The sequence below is a fragment of the Galeopterus variegatus genome, unplaced genomic scaffold, assembly GCF_000696425.1.
Source record: "Galeopterus variegatus unplaced genomic scaffold, G_variegatus-3.0.2 Scaffold3950, whole genome shotgun sequence".
Lineage (NCBI taxonomy): Eukaryota > Metazoa > Chordata > Mammalia > Dermoptera > Cynocephalidae > Galeopterus > Galeopterus variegatus.
Window position 1 is genome coordinate 185,767 of NW_007730061.1, and position 15,737 is coordinate 201,503.

Consider the following 15,737-nt stretch of genomic DNA (forward strand, 5'->3'; position numbering starts at 1 on the left):
TTTTTTCAGACCACAATGGATTAAAATAAGAAATCAATAACAAATGAAATTCAGGAAACTACACAAACACAGGGAAATTAAACAGCATTCTACTTAATGACATACGGGTCCAAGAAGAAATCAAACAGGAAATCAAAAAATTTCTTGAAATTAATGAAAACAATGATACATCATACCAAAACCTGTGGGATACTGCAAAAGCAGTACCAAGAGGGAAATTTATCGCATTAAATGCTTACTTCAGAAGAATGGAAAGATGGCTAGTGAACAACCTAATACTTCACTTTAAAGAATTAGAAAAACAAGAACAATCCAAACCCAAAGTTAGAAGATGGAAAGAAATCATTAAGATTAGAGCAGAACGATACAAAACAAATGATACAACAGATCAATGAATCAAAAAGTTGGTTTTTTGAAAAGATAAATAAAATTGACAAACCATTAGCACAGCTAACTAAAAAAAGAAGAAAGAAGATCCAAATAACAAAAATTAGAAAGGAAAAAGGTAATATTACAACTGATACCTTTGAAATACAAGGAATCATTAGAGACTAGTATAAACAACTATATGCCAACAAATTTGAAAATCTGGGGGAAACGGATAAATTTCTGGGCACACACAAACTACCTAAATTGAGCCAAGAAGATGCAGAAAATCTGAACAGACAATCAAAGAGATTGAAGAGTTATCAAAAGGCTCCCAACAAAGAAAAGCCCAGGACCAGATGGATTCACAGCAGAATTCTACCAAACATTCACAGAGGAATTGACACCAATTCTCTACAAACTATTCCAAAAGACTGAAACAGAGGCAATTTTTCCAAACTCATTATATGAAGCAAATATCACCTTGATACCAAAACCAGGTAAAGATACAACTAAAAAAGAAAACTACAGGCCAATATCCTTGATGAATATAGATGCAAAAATCCTCAATAAAATACTAGCTAACAGAATACAGCAACACATATGCAAAGTTATACACCACAATCAAGTGGGATTCATCCCAGGGATGCAAGGTTGTTTCAACATATGCAAATCAATAAATGTGATACACTATATTAATAAAATCGTACACAAGGACCATCTCTATAGATGCTGAAAAAGCATTTGATAAAATTCAACATTCATTCATGATAAAGACTCTCTGAAAGTTAGGTATAGCTGGAAAGTATCTCAACATAATTAAAGCCATATATGACAAACCCACTGCCAATATCATCCTGAATGGGGAAGAGCTGAAAGCTTTTCCTTTGAGAACAGGAACTAGACAAGGATGCCAACTCTCACCACTCCTATTCAACATGGTGTTGGAAGTACTAGCCAGAGCAATCAGAGAAGAGAAGGAAATAAAGGGCATCCAGATAGGAAAATATGAAGTCAAACTGTCCCTGTTTGCAGGTCACATGATCCTATATATCAAACAGCCTAAAGCCTATACAAAAAAACTGTTGGAGTTGATAAATGATTTCAGCAAAGTTGCAGGATACAAAATCAACACACAAAAATCAGTAGCATTTCTATTCTACAACAGTGAACATGCAGGAAGCGAAATCAGGAAAGCTTGCCCATTTACAATAGCCACCAAAAAAATAAAATACTTAGGAATAGAGTTAACCAAGGATGTGAAAAATCTCTATAATGAGAACTACAAACCACTGCTGAGAGAAATTAAAGAGGACACAAGAAGATGGAAAGATATCCCATGCTCTTGGATTGGAACAGTCAACATTGTGACAATGTCCATACTATCCAAAGTGATATACAAATTCAATGCAATCCCCATCAAAATTCCAATGACATTTTTCTCTGAGATGGAAAAAACCATTCAGACATTTATATGGAATAACAAAAGACCACAAATAGCCAAAGCAATTCTGAGCAGAAAAAAAAAAAAAAAAAAGCTGGAGGCATAACACTACCAGACTTTAAACTATACTACATAGCTATAATAACCAAAACAGCATGGTACCGGCATAAAAACAGACACACAGACCAATAATGGAACAGAATAGATAATCCAGATATCAACACATGCACCTACAGCCATCTGATCTTCAACAAAGGCAACAAGACTACATGCTGGGCAGGAGACTTCCTCTTCAGTAATTGGTGCAGGGAAGATTGGACATTCATATGTAGGAGAATGAAACTAGACCTGTACCTCTCAGGATATACTAAAATTAACTCAAAATGCATTAGAGAATTAAATATACACCCTGAAACAATAAAACTTCTTAAAGAAAACATAGGAGAAACACTTCAGAAAGTAGGACTGGGCACAGCCTTCATGAATACAATCCCAAAAACACAGGCAACGAAAGGAAAAATAAATAAATGGGATTATATCAAACTAAAAAGCTTCTGCACAGCAAAAGAAACAATCAACTGAATGAAAAGACAACCAACAGAGTGGGAGAAAATATTTGCAAAATGTACATCTGACAAAGAATTAATATCCAGAATATACAAGGAACTGAGAAAACTTTACAATGAAACAACAAGTAACCCAATTAAAAAATGGGCAAAAGAGCTAAATAGGCATTTCTCCAAGGAAGACAGACGAATAGCCAACAGACACACGAAAAAATGCTCAACATCACTCAGCATTCAGGAAATGCAAATCAAAACCACACTGAGATACCATCTCACCCCAGGCTAATATCCAAAAGACTGTGAATGATAAATGCTGGCGAGGTTGCAGAGAAAAAGGAACTCTCACACATTGTTGGTGGGACTGCAAAATGGTGCAGCCTCTATGGAAAATGGTATGGAGGCTCCTCAAACAATAGCAGATAGATCTACCATATGACCCAGCTATCCCACTTCTGGGAATATACCCAGAGGAATGGAAATCATCAAGTCAAAGGTATACCTGTTCTCCAATTTTCACTGCAGCACTATTTACAATAGCTAAGAGTTGGAACCAGCCCAAATGTCCCTCATCAGATGAGTGGATACAGAAAATGTGGTATATCTACACAATGGAATACTACTCTGCTGTAAAAAAGAATGAGATACTGCCATTTGCTGCAACGTGGATGGACCTAGAGAGAATTACATGAAGTGTAATGAATCAGGCACGGAAAGAGAAATATCACATGTTCTTACTTATTTGTGGGAGCTAAAAATAAATAAATAAATACACAAATAAACTGGGGGGTTGGGAAGGGAAGAAGACACACAATTACAATTCCTTGAAGTTGATACAACAAGAGAACAGATATGAGGTTGTTGGGAGGGAGGGAGGAGACAGAGGAGGGAGAGAGGTTTCGATAATGGGCTACAATAATCAACCACATTGTATATTGACAAAATAAAATAAAATAAAATAAAAAACAACACAGCAATCCTAGAGCTGAGGAATACAAAGGCTAAACTTAAAAATTCAATACAGGGGGCCGAACCCGTGGCTTACTAGGGAGAGTGTGGCGCTGGGAGCGCCGAGGCCGCAGGTTCGGATCCTATATAGGGTTGGCCAGTGCGCTCACTGGCTGAGCACAGTGCAGACGACGCCAATCCAAGGATTACGATCCCCTTACCGGTCACCAAAAAAAAAAAAAAAATTCAATACAGAGCTTCAATAGAAGACTTGGCCAAGCAGAACAAAGAATCAGTGAACTTGAAGACAGGTCATTTGATAGTATCCAGTCAGAGGAGCACAAAGAAAAAAAAGAAAGAATGAGAGAGAGTGAAGAAAGCCTACAAAATTTAGTGTACACCATCAGGCAAAGCAGTATATATTATGGGAATCTCAGAAGGAGAAGAGAGAGATAAGGGATAAAGAGTTTATTTAAAGAAATAATGGCTGAAAACTTCCCAAATGTGGCAACAGAAATTAGGCCCTAAATCTCCAAATAAGTTGAACTTAAAACAGTTTACCCTGAGACACATTATGATTAAACTGTCAAAAGTCAAAGACTAAGAGAGAATTTTGAAAGCAGAAGAAAAAAGTGATACAATTAATAAAATGGCAATAAATCCTTATTTATCAATAATTACTTTAAATGTAAATGGATTAAATTCCGCAATCCAAAGACACAGAGTGGCTGAATGGATATAAAAACAAGATTCAATGATTTGCTGTTTACAAGAGACTCATGTCAGCTCTAAGGACACATATAGGCTGAAAGTGAAGGAATGAAAAGAAATATTCCATGGCAATCAAAAAAAAAAAAAAGAAAAGAAAAGAAAGAAAGAAAAAGAAAAAGCAGGGAGGCTATACTTGTATCAGACAAAACAGACTTTAAGTCAAAAATTGTCACAAGACACGAAGTCAGTCATTATATAATGATAAAGGGGTTGTTTAGTCAGGAAACTATAGCAATCATAATAATTTATGCACCCAATATCAGAGTACCTAAATATATAATGTAAAAACAAACAATGGAAAAGAGAAAGAAACAGCAATACAATAATACCCTAATCTCAATAATAGATAAGTCACCCCAACAGAAAATCAATAAGGTAACAGTAGACTGAAACAACATTATAGACCAAATGGATCTAACAGACATATACAGACTATCCCATCCAACAGCAGGAGATCACACGTTCTTCTTAAGCGCATATGAAATGTTCTCCAAGAAAGATCATATGTCAGCCCACAAAACATGTCTTAAATTCCAGAATACTGAAATCATACCAAGTACCTTTTTGAACCAAAATGGTATGAATCTAGAAACAGTAAAAGGAGAAAAACTGGAAAATTCACAAATATGTGTAATTTAAACAATATATTCCTCAACAACAAATGGATCAAAGAAGAAATCAAAAGGAAAATAAAAACATATCTAGAGACAAACAAAAATGGAAAGATAACACACCAAAATTTATGGGATTCAGCTAAAGTAGTTCTAATAGGAAAGTTTATAGCTATAAATGCTTACATTCAGAAAAAAGAAATATCTCAAATAAATAACCCAACTCTACAACTCAGGAACTAGAAAAAGAAAAACAAAGTAAGCCTAAAGTTAGTAGAAATAATAAAGATTAGAGCAGAACTAATTGAATAAAGAAGAGAAAAATAGAACACAGCAATGAAACTAAGAGTTGGGTTTTGAAAAGATAAACAAAATTGATAAAAGTTTAGCTAGACTAGCCAAGAAAAAGGAAAGATGATTCGAATGAACAAAACTGTAAATAATAGAGAAGACATTACAACTGATAAAACAGAAATACAAAGCATCTTAAGAGATCACTATAAATTATATGGCAATAAAATGGATAATCTAGAAGAAACATATAAATTATCAGAAACACACAACCTACCAAGACTGAATCATGAAGATAAGGAAAATCTGAGTGGACCAATAAATAACAAGGAGATTTGATCAGTAATCAAAAACTTCCTAACAAAGAAAAGCCCAGGACCAGATGGTCCACTAGTGAATTCCACCAAACATTTACAGAAGTACTGCCAGTCCTTCTCAAACTCTTTCAAAAAATTGAAGAGGAGAGAACATTTCCAAAGTCATTTTACAAGGCCAGCATTACCTTCATACCAAAGCCAGACAAGGACACTACAAGAAAAGAAAATTACAGGCAAACATCCTTGATGAACACAGATACAAAAACTTTCAACTATACCCCACCCAATGGCTGCAGCCGGTGGCCAGAGATACAGACTTAGAGGCATCTCTCCTGCCTAGCAGGCTGGGCTCCCTGCTTTCCAGCAGCTTCCTTTAAATGAACCACTCAGGCATTTGCTTGTGAAAGTTACTTCCTGCCCACTTGCTTTAAATGGGCCAATTAAAGCCCCCTGCAGGAAACCTGTTTTGATAACACCCTGGACCCAGTAAAGGTACTGGCTCACAGGTCCCCTTCTCTCTGTCTGCACTCCCTGACCTCCGTGTGTAGGTGGCCTCCTCCAGGCATGCTGTGTACTCCCCAGGGTCTGTAAGTAACAAACACTCTTAAACTTTCACATCCTGGTTGTGTCACTGAAGCCCTGCCATCCGACCTTTAAAGGCATGAAGGCCTTAAGGGGACGTACGCAGGTAGGTCTCATGCTGGTGCTCTTTGTCCAGGTCTCTCAGCTGCTGGGGACATTAGTTACCAGCTAAGTTAACAGTTTCATTCAAAATAGTGAGGTGATGGATGTGTCAAGTACTTCAATTATGATAATCATTTCACAATATATATGTATATCAGAGCATCACACACACATCTTAAATACATATAATTCTGTCTGTCAATTACACCTCAATAAAGTTGGGGGGAAAATAAAGTCTATGCAGTATACCACTCTAATGGTCTCAGCAGAAGCCTTTTTCAGTTTTATATGCTTATGGATGGGACTGTATCCCCCAAATAGACAACCATGGGTCTGATTCCCCCATGTGGAGGGACTGTGACACACTGTGAGGGTCTAACCATACAGCTACTCCCTGAGCCACATGCTCTTTCATATGCCCCAGGCTGGCTGACAGGTGCAGGTGGCTGGGCAATAGTTATCAGCTGAATAAATGCATAAATGCACAGATCAATTAATCAATGTGCCCCCATTCTCCAGCTACTGAAATCCCACTCGTTCTTCAAAATCTAAGTTTAAAGGCCTCTTCTCTGAGAAAATTATCTCCTTTTGAGCTGCCAAAGTATTTTGCATTTGTTTCTATTAAGAAATGTTTCACACTGTGTTATATTTATGTGTTAAAAACCCTGTCCCCTTCTACCATGAGCTTCAGGATGCAGAGCCTTTGCCCAAAGTATTTTGCATTTGTTTCTATTAAGAAATGTTTCACACTGTGTTATATTTATGTGTTAATAACCCTGTCCCCTTCTACCATGAGCTTCAGGATGCAGAGCCTTTGCCTTATTCATTTGAGGATTAAGGACATAGGTCTTAGTTTAGAACAGGCCTTTAATAAACAGATGGGTGGAAAGATACAGTTTAATGAAAAACTTAATACTGACTGGTGACTGCATTTTTCTATTCATTCATTCAACACATATTTATTGGGCACCTATACTGGCATGCTATACAGCCAGAGGGGAAACAATGAAGACTGGCAGAATCAGCAAAAGAATTCACTAACTTCAGGACTAATTAATTTCAGATAAAGTCCCTCATTAAGTTACCAATATTTTAATTTCTTAAAATAAAGGTGTTATAATACTAGATCACACTGCAAGGTGTTACACTCCACCATCAAAGTTAATAATAAATGAGGATTAGATAATGGTATGACCGAGGCACAGGTTCTCCCCAGAAAATGTAGCAGAACAAATCTCTATCGATGGCAGAGCAAGTTTTTCACTTAAATTCTCTTTCTTAAAATAAAGGTGTTATAATACTAGATCACACTGCAAGGTGTTACACTCCACCATCAACGTTAATAATAAATGAGGATTAGATAATGGTATGACCGAGGCACAGGTTTTCCCCAGAAAATGTAGCAGAACAAATCTCTATCGATGGCAGAGCAAGTTTTTCACTTAAATTCTCCGCTTAAAACAGTGTATAAGATGCCCCATGAAAAACTGCTTTTTCAGAGATACAATAAAACAAAATCGATACAAGATGGCAAAACACAATCATGTATGTTTTCAAGAATTTTCCAAAGTCCCTTTAACTTAGGATATGACAACAAAGTTCTCCTTGAATTCAGAATAAAGAAAAAAGATTTACTGTCTAATGTGACATATTTCTTTTTAATATACAATGAGAACTAGTCTATACCCAAAGTGTCTCCTTTTGCTGTAGCTAATGGAAAGTTCACATATTTAGGGCTCAAATGCAGTAATAAGCTTATGCCAGTTTATTTCATCATATAATATTTTTAAAATTGGTTAAGTCACTCTGTTTTATGCTTTTTTAAACTGCTAACTAATTCTAACCTTACTCTGAGCTAGCTCACTATACGTTATAAATAAAAAAACAAAGAAAATGTAATGCTGCATTACACTACAATACACTGTGTGTTCACAGTAACTATCTTATGGATCAAAGTCATCTTTAGCTATCTGAACACAGCAGGCGATTGGAATTACAAACAATTTTAAGACTGCTAGCATTACAAAGTACACAAAGGCATTTCTGTTCACAAAACCAAAACATAAACATAATTTGCAACTGATATTTCCAAATAATTTTAAAAGATTTCAAAGAATTTTTAACGAGACATTCAATTTGCTCTTAAATAAAATTTTAATGAGTCATCTCAATTTGAAAACTCATTTCTCTCTTTCTTGCCCCACTTTGTCCCTCCCTCCCTCTTCCCCTCTCCATAGCACCCCTCCATACATACCTCATTTTGAATATCTGGGATACAGTTTTGTATTTTGTTTATTAGTGAGAGAGTTCGACAGAGCTGCATATTGCTTTAAATGGGAGTATGATTTAGTACTTGGCAATTCAAGAGATTAACAATTGTAATAATACATTCAAACAATTAGCCTACTAGGCAGGTTACCAAACTGAATGACTATTCACATTAGGGGAATAAGAAAAGTTGAAATGATCTCATACCAAATTAGAAACATAAATACTCATTATGTCATGATCCGACAAATCCAGATGAACACGCATATTCAACTAGAAAGGTTAAAAGTTTTAAAAGTTCCTTTCTTGCTTCTGAACACACCAGAAACAAAATAATCTGAAAGGTTAATGCTCATTTAATATATAAAAAGGTTTACTGAAAGTTCCCATTCGCTGTATTTTAACTGCTCCACAATTCAGGGGCAGAGGCCAAAAAGTGAATAAAACTTACCCAGTCTTTATTTGGATTAAGAAGAAAAAAGGGGGGGGAGGAGGAGAAGGTAATAATTTTTCCACTAAGATCAAAATCTGTAGTTTGCTTAGCAATAATAATCATAAATATTATGCAATGATAAAACATTTCCAAAGTACCATGACATCTTTCTTTCATTTCACTTTGTGAAGTTCATGGACAAATACTACATTCATGGGGAAACTGAAGTAAAGCAGAGCTGAGGCTATAACCAAGGTCTACAAAGTCTAAGGCCTCCTATGCGTCAATTCAATGTATGCTCAAGAGAGAGCAGCACTAAAGTCCTAATCTGCTTAACGGGGAATGCTAAACAGAGATGAGAACTGGGGTGACTGAATGCATTTCCAAATGGCCACAGTGCTCAACTATAAACCCAAAGGAGGCCCAGCAACAGGTGGAACAAGTTCAAAGATTAGCAACCGATTTGGCCACATTAGACAACATAAAATAGATTGTCAAGACTGTATTATCCCAAAAGATGTACCATTTTAAACTTGGATGCTGAGGAATTAGAGCCTACTTCTGTCAGTTTACGCCAGCCCCACTGCTTGCAAGAACATTAATAAAAGTGTCACTTACTTGGCTTCACATTAGCAACCACCGCCAGACTTTCAGGCACGTGCACAGCGGGGTACCTGCTGTGTTCTCCTGCACCTGGATTATTGCAGTATTCTATGACCTCTACATGTCCAAGAGGAACACTCCACTTCAGTAAGTACCTCTGGCTGGCTATAGCACTGCTTTCATGTGAGGTGCTGAAACAGCCAGAAGATGGTCATTTTATGAATAATTACATGAACAAGTTACAATGCATTTCATCCCTTAGATATCCAAATGAGAAACATTTTAATTGCTGAATTATATTACTTCTGACTTTCTTAAGAGTAGTTACCATTTGGTTCCACAGTGAGGCCTCCAATTAGATGAGAGAGTGGGGTCTCTTTTCACTCTCTCATCCAGAAAACATGGGGGAGAGCTGCCAAGTGACATACTCCCCAGGAAGCTCAAAGGTTTTCCACAAAAGCTTAAAAGGAAGGAACTGGAGGCTTACTGATGACTATATGACCAAAGATGCTCGAGTATTCTGGAGAATTCTTATTATAAAATGGAATATACATGCAGTGAAACACAGAAAACACCCATGTACAGTCCAGCAGGCAATGCTAGTACAAATATCTGTGCAGCTTCTACCCAGGTCAAGGCCATACTGCTGCCAGCCAGCACACCCTGGAGTCCTCCACATGCCCAGGAAAACCCCAACCCTCCAGAAGCAACCATTGTTCTTACTTTGAGTGATAATCACATTTCATTTTTCTTCAAGGTACATTTTAAAAAATCAAAATGAAGAGAAGAATAACTAAAATGTCAGATCCTATGCTTTAAACTTAAATATTTCACTTATTAAGAGACAATCCACACCCAAGGTATCCACTTCCCTCGGGGCCCAGAAAATTTCACTTTCTAGTACCACATCTAGTCCAAGTGGAGAAAGAAAGGGAAGGAGGCACAATTCAGACACAATAAGAAGTAAAACACGTTGGGTATTCTATGAGTGAGAGTGTGCCTTCACTTTAAAAAAAAAAATGGAAATGCATGTGAATTCTTAACAAAAGTTCTACTCCTCCACTGTGAATCTAAAATCTCCATTCCTGTAGAGAAAGTTTGGAATCATGGTGCCCACAAAGCCTGTACCAGTCTTCTTGGGGGCTATCTGAACATTTTAGCCTAACCAAAGTGGGTCCTCATCTCATCACCCTTGGGCAGCGTTGCTGATAATCTCATGCTGGCAACACATCAATGAGAAATGAATTATTACTCATTACTGCACTTTGTAAAAAAACAAGCTCAAACCATGTCATCTATGGCGGTGGGGTGGGGTGTGGCATTATTTTAAGAAATACCCTTGGTAGTAAACACAACTAAATTACTTGTAAAGTATCAATTTTTATTCATCCTTAAGGCATATCACTTCCATCAGTTTGAGAATTCTAACTTTAAACCGTACAAGGGCCGACTCTGCTCAGCCCCTCTTCAGCACGGGCCTCCGTGGGGCTGACACTGCTGTGGTTTGGGAGCAGCAGTTGGCCCACCTGCCACACCAAGACAAATATTGATTACGAATAAGGACAAGATTCAACAAGAAACAGCCATGTTTGCACAGGACTTTGCTGCTTACAAGGTCATTTCACATATACAATCCTGTGTCTCACCCCTATAGTTTCCAAGGTAGGCAGGACAAGCATGAATATCCCTGATTTGTGGGTGAGGAAGTGGGGATGAGTCAGCTGTGCCCTAAGGCCAGCTCAGTGAGAACTAACAGGTGTTACTCGAAAAGGGGGAGTTTCCTGGACAATTAAACTTGGAAGACATTCTGTTCAATAAATGTTAACGGTCTCCATACTGCAGGAAGCACCTCATAATACAATACTAGAAAAACAGGAGTAGAGACGTCTTATTCTTGATATGCATTACTCTGAAAACTTCTCTAGAGCAGCCCAAATTTAGCATATCTCAAGTCACATCCTTTCCCAGCCTACTCCTTCAGTTACGGCTCCAAAGCAGGAATACGACTGGCTTCTTATTTCCACCCCTGTGAAGCTAAGGGTGCGTGGATGTCACCAGGGTCACTGTGTAGAAGTAGCCAATTCAACGATAAAGGCTGTCACTGATGAGAATCAAACAGGATTCTTTATTTAAAAAGGAGGGGGATCGTTAAAATTGTGATATGCTTCAGACATTTTGCAGTTGTCATAAAATAAGTGAGGACGATAAGGAACAATGATAAAACTGTTATTTACTGGGCAGCTACACGCCAGGCAGCGTGCTAGCAGTTTAATGAACATTCTCACCTTAATCCCTACAAGAACCTGTGAGATCACTGTTGTCATTGTCATCATCATTTTTATGATTATCATCCCTACTTTACAGGAGTCTGAGGCTTACAGAAAGTGGGTAATTTTTCAAAGTTATGAGAAGGTGGAGCTGGAATACAGCTCTGAGGAGCCTGTCTGCACACTGTGAGCTCTTAAGTATTAATCTATACTTCCTCTCTGCCTGGGACTCTTAAAGTCATGGTGAGGAGGGTGGGCAGATCTAATTTGCCAGTTGGTAAATGAGGATGATAGGCATGAAAAATGTGTCTTATTTAGAGGTGTGCTGGTAAATATTGGCTCTCACTGGGAAGAGAGGGCCCTGATTTGCCGTGTTGGCCAATTTCCATGGTATAAATACTCCCATTGCGAATAATTCCAAGCTACCAATGGCTCAGCAACTGGCTCCCAAAATTTCTGAAAATTTAACAATTGAATCTCGTATGACATTATCAGCTGGCACCACTTTAGCTTGTATTATTTTACACAGCACCAACAGCATTTTATTTAATTTACATCAATCACCTTATAATCTACCTACATTTAAAGACCCTTTAACTTCTTCAATATCCTCAACCTACTGCAATATTCTATGTGTTGAAGAATAATTCCAAAGTACAACTATTTTAAGTCAAAGAAGTGATAAAGTGCTACTCATTCTCTTCGTTCACAGTAAATATGAATATACCCAATTTAATTATATTTTAAAAATTATCGAAAACATATTTATAGAGAAGCAGCTAAATAAAAAGAAAATTTAAACAATGATCAAAAGAACTATAGTTAGGGCCGGCCCAGTGGCACACTGGAGAGTGTGCTGCGTGGCGGCGCTCCCACCGAGGGTTCGGATCCCATGTGGAGACCAGTTCCCGCTCACTGGNGATATGAGCTTATAGCATCAAAGTTTTATAGGTATTTTTATTTAAAGAGAATCCATACACTCCCACTCACACCTCATATATGGACTTATGCAGAGCTCAGAAAGTGACTTTTTTAAAAAACTAAATGTTTTCCAACATCATAAGAAGTGATAAAGTGCTACTCATTCTCTTCGTTCACAGTAAATATGAATATACCCAATTTAATTATATTTTTAAAATTATCGAAAATATATTTATAGAAAAGCAGCTAAATAAAAAGAAAATTTAAACAATGATCAAAAGAACTATAGTTAGGGCCGGCCCAGTGGCACACTGGAGAGTGTGCTGCGTGGCGGCGCTCCCACCGAGGGTTCGGATCCCATGTGGAGACCAGTTCCCGCTCACTGGCTGAGCGCGGTGCGGGCGCAACACCGAGGGTTGCGATCCCGTTGCCAGTCCCCGGTACGGGCGCGACACCGAGGGTTGCGATCCCGTTACCGGTCAGTAAAAAAGACAAAAAGGAAAAATAAAAATAAAAAAAGAACTATAGTTATTTAAAAGGGTTATAGAAGAAACTCAATTCAATTTCTAGCTCCAACATCAGCCTTATTTAAAGAGTAAATAAACCTATATGTACCTAATTCCTACCAGCAGAGACTTGGTGACTTACACCGAATTCATTTAAAAAGAAGCTTGTTATAAGGTTTCCCTTAATCATAAGACTAAGTTTTAGTATTCAGACCACTTCAGTTTGAATAAGAAAATGAATGAAGTCATTCCCTTGTTCTGAGACGTTAATAGCATATGCAGTTATAAGGCTAATATGATGAATTAAATGTATTCTTACCGTGAGCTAACTGTGGCACACATTAACACATCATTTAACATGAAGATTCGGCGCTCTTTGGTTTTAATAATTTCTCCTCTGTCATTGTAAACCGTTTCTATCATATCATCAGATCGAATGAGGTATCGATTTCCACTGCTGAGAAGCTGAGTATTCAAAACACTTGACACAGTTACCACAATCGAGTTTATCCAAGAAAGAAAAAGGATAAGAAAAAAAGTCTTGCAAAAGATATGAGCTTATAGCATCAAAGTTTTATAGGTATTTTTATTTAAAGAGAATCCATACACTTCCACTCACACCTCATATATGGACTTATGCAGAGCTCAGAAAGTGACTTTTTTAAAAAACTAAATGTTTTCCAACAGCACTGTTTGCAGTTTACCCTCAACAGTGAAAGGAATCTATCTTTCCTTTGTAAACACAATTTCTATGGCTATCAAAGGAGGGCTTCCTTCCTTTTTATCTGTCACTCAAGACTTCTCTAAGTACAGGCTTCATTCCTCACAGGCTTTCACTCCAGTTAACCATTCTCCAATTTATAACACTAGATCAACCAGGAACATTTACAAATAGAAGTAATTACTTCGTGATTTTACTTTTTCCAAAGTAAACATAAGTAAGTGAGCATAATTTAGTAAACATCTTAACTTCTTATGACATGCCATATTTTATTTCACTGAGCCAAACAAAATAACATCAGGTCTTTGGAAAGATGCTTTGTATTAATCAATAAAATGGTAAGTCATATAGAAGCAATACTTATTATAACAATTTATCCCAAAAGAAAATTCAGAGTCCTTAAGCCCAGATGATCTACAGCTCTCTGATCCTAAACCTACACTGGCTACCCAGCTCTGAGCGGTCAGCACAGACTCCAGTCAAACTGTTTGACTTTTCTTGACATGCCATATGAATAATGAGGCAACGTACGTATTTATGAACATGCGCTGATGCATACTCTCCTCTCCCCGTGCCTCTGGGCTTACTGTGCACCACGTGTGCATTCAAACATTCAAGTAGTACAGGGAAGCATGATTTTAAATATCATAAACTATATCAATAATATAACTGAATGCAATTTTCTGCTTATAAAAATTCATACATAAATCATTTAGAGAACTGGGGAAAACCTCTGGCTTAAAACGTATTACAATAAAGTTCTCACACTTAAATTATTGAATGTCATTATAAGAAAGGAAATTATCCCTATGGACAAAAACAAAAAGTGATTTTATTAATTACATAAAATAACTTACATTACATTTATTATATGTAATTATTTAACAGCTCATATAAATTAACATCTCCCTGTGGACCAGGTCCTTAAATAAATATGGTAAAGCCTACACAAAATCAGAGTATTGCTGTGAGAAAATGATTTTGTAAATATAAACCTGAAATATAGCCTTGCAAATACACTGCTCTTCTTCTGTGTTCTGCAACACTTTTTCATGATAACTACAGCTTAGTCCGTGCATAGGTGGGTACAAACAAAAATGTTTGNTTTGAGGATCTAATGAATGTATGAATCCCTTTCCTAAAAGAATGCAAAGAGAAACTGTTACGGTTCTGCATACAACTTCCCTGACCTGCCTACATCCTGTATCCATCCACCCCCGGTAAAAAAAACTCTGGGCCAAGGGAATTATTCCAAATGTTCCAAAAGATTAGTAATAGGTGGCTGATATAATGATGGCTTATTAGTACAAAACAACAACTATTTTAGCATAGAGTTGAAAAACATCTCTCTCAACCTTGTTCAGGTATCTCTCGTTGATGGCTTTGGCTATTTGTTTAATTTCACAGCGTTGATCGGCATCTCTTTTTCTTTCATTTAACTTCTCTGCTAACGTTTCGAGCTCCGTCAGTGCCATCTGAAGAGGCAGCCTGTCAGGATGTCCTTTGGATGTATTCTTCAACATATCCTGTGAGCAACAAGGTAGGATGGTAGGCGGTTGTCACGTGCTCACTTCTAACTCCCACAAGTAATTGTGCCACTGACAAACTGACAACTGGAAAGATGGCAATGACATCAGTGACTTCTGGGGAAAAACAAAGTAAGCACTTGCGAAAGAATAATAAACTACATGAATCACGATTTGGCTGAACATTTGAACAGCTTCCTTTGCAAAAACAAAATCAACTTATTAAATGGCATTGCTGATAAAAAAAAGTAGCACTTGACAATAAAGGACACTGTAAATATGAATGTTCCACAATCTTAGCAATATTGTGCTCTCTGTAACTATGTTCAAGACAGTGATTAGGTTGTTTTTCTCAAGTGAGTTGAACAAATGAACTCATGCATAGATGGGTCCAGCCACTATTTTCAGAAGATCAGTTTCCCAATGTTAAATGTGCTGCAGTTTTGCCATGCTGACTATACCCTCAGTGTTGACTCACATAGAAGGGTCTCTTTCTA

At 37.2% G+C, this 15,737-nt stretch overlaps 1 protein-coding gene across 1 annotated transcript in view; it reads right to left on the reverse strand.

Moving 5' to 3' along the window:
* ARHGEF10 (Rho guanine nucleotide exchange factor (GEF) 10) overlaps nt 1-15,737 on the reverse strand; it is an 89,232-nt gene that overhangs the window by 66,311 nt on the left and 7,184 nt on the right. Inside the window, exons 4-6 of the mRNA XM_008586350.1 lie at nt 15,070-15,240; nt 13,313-13,458; nt 9,315-9,490 (exon numbers count right to left, since the gene is read on the reverse strand). Of these exons, the coding sequence (XP_008584572.1) occupies nt 9,315-9,490; nt 13,313-13,458; nt 15,070-15,240 (493 nt within the window). The remainder of the gene's footprint in view (nt 1-9,314; nt 9,491-13,312; nt 13,459-15,069; nt 15,241-15,737) is intronic.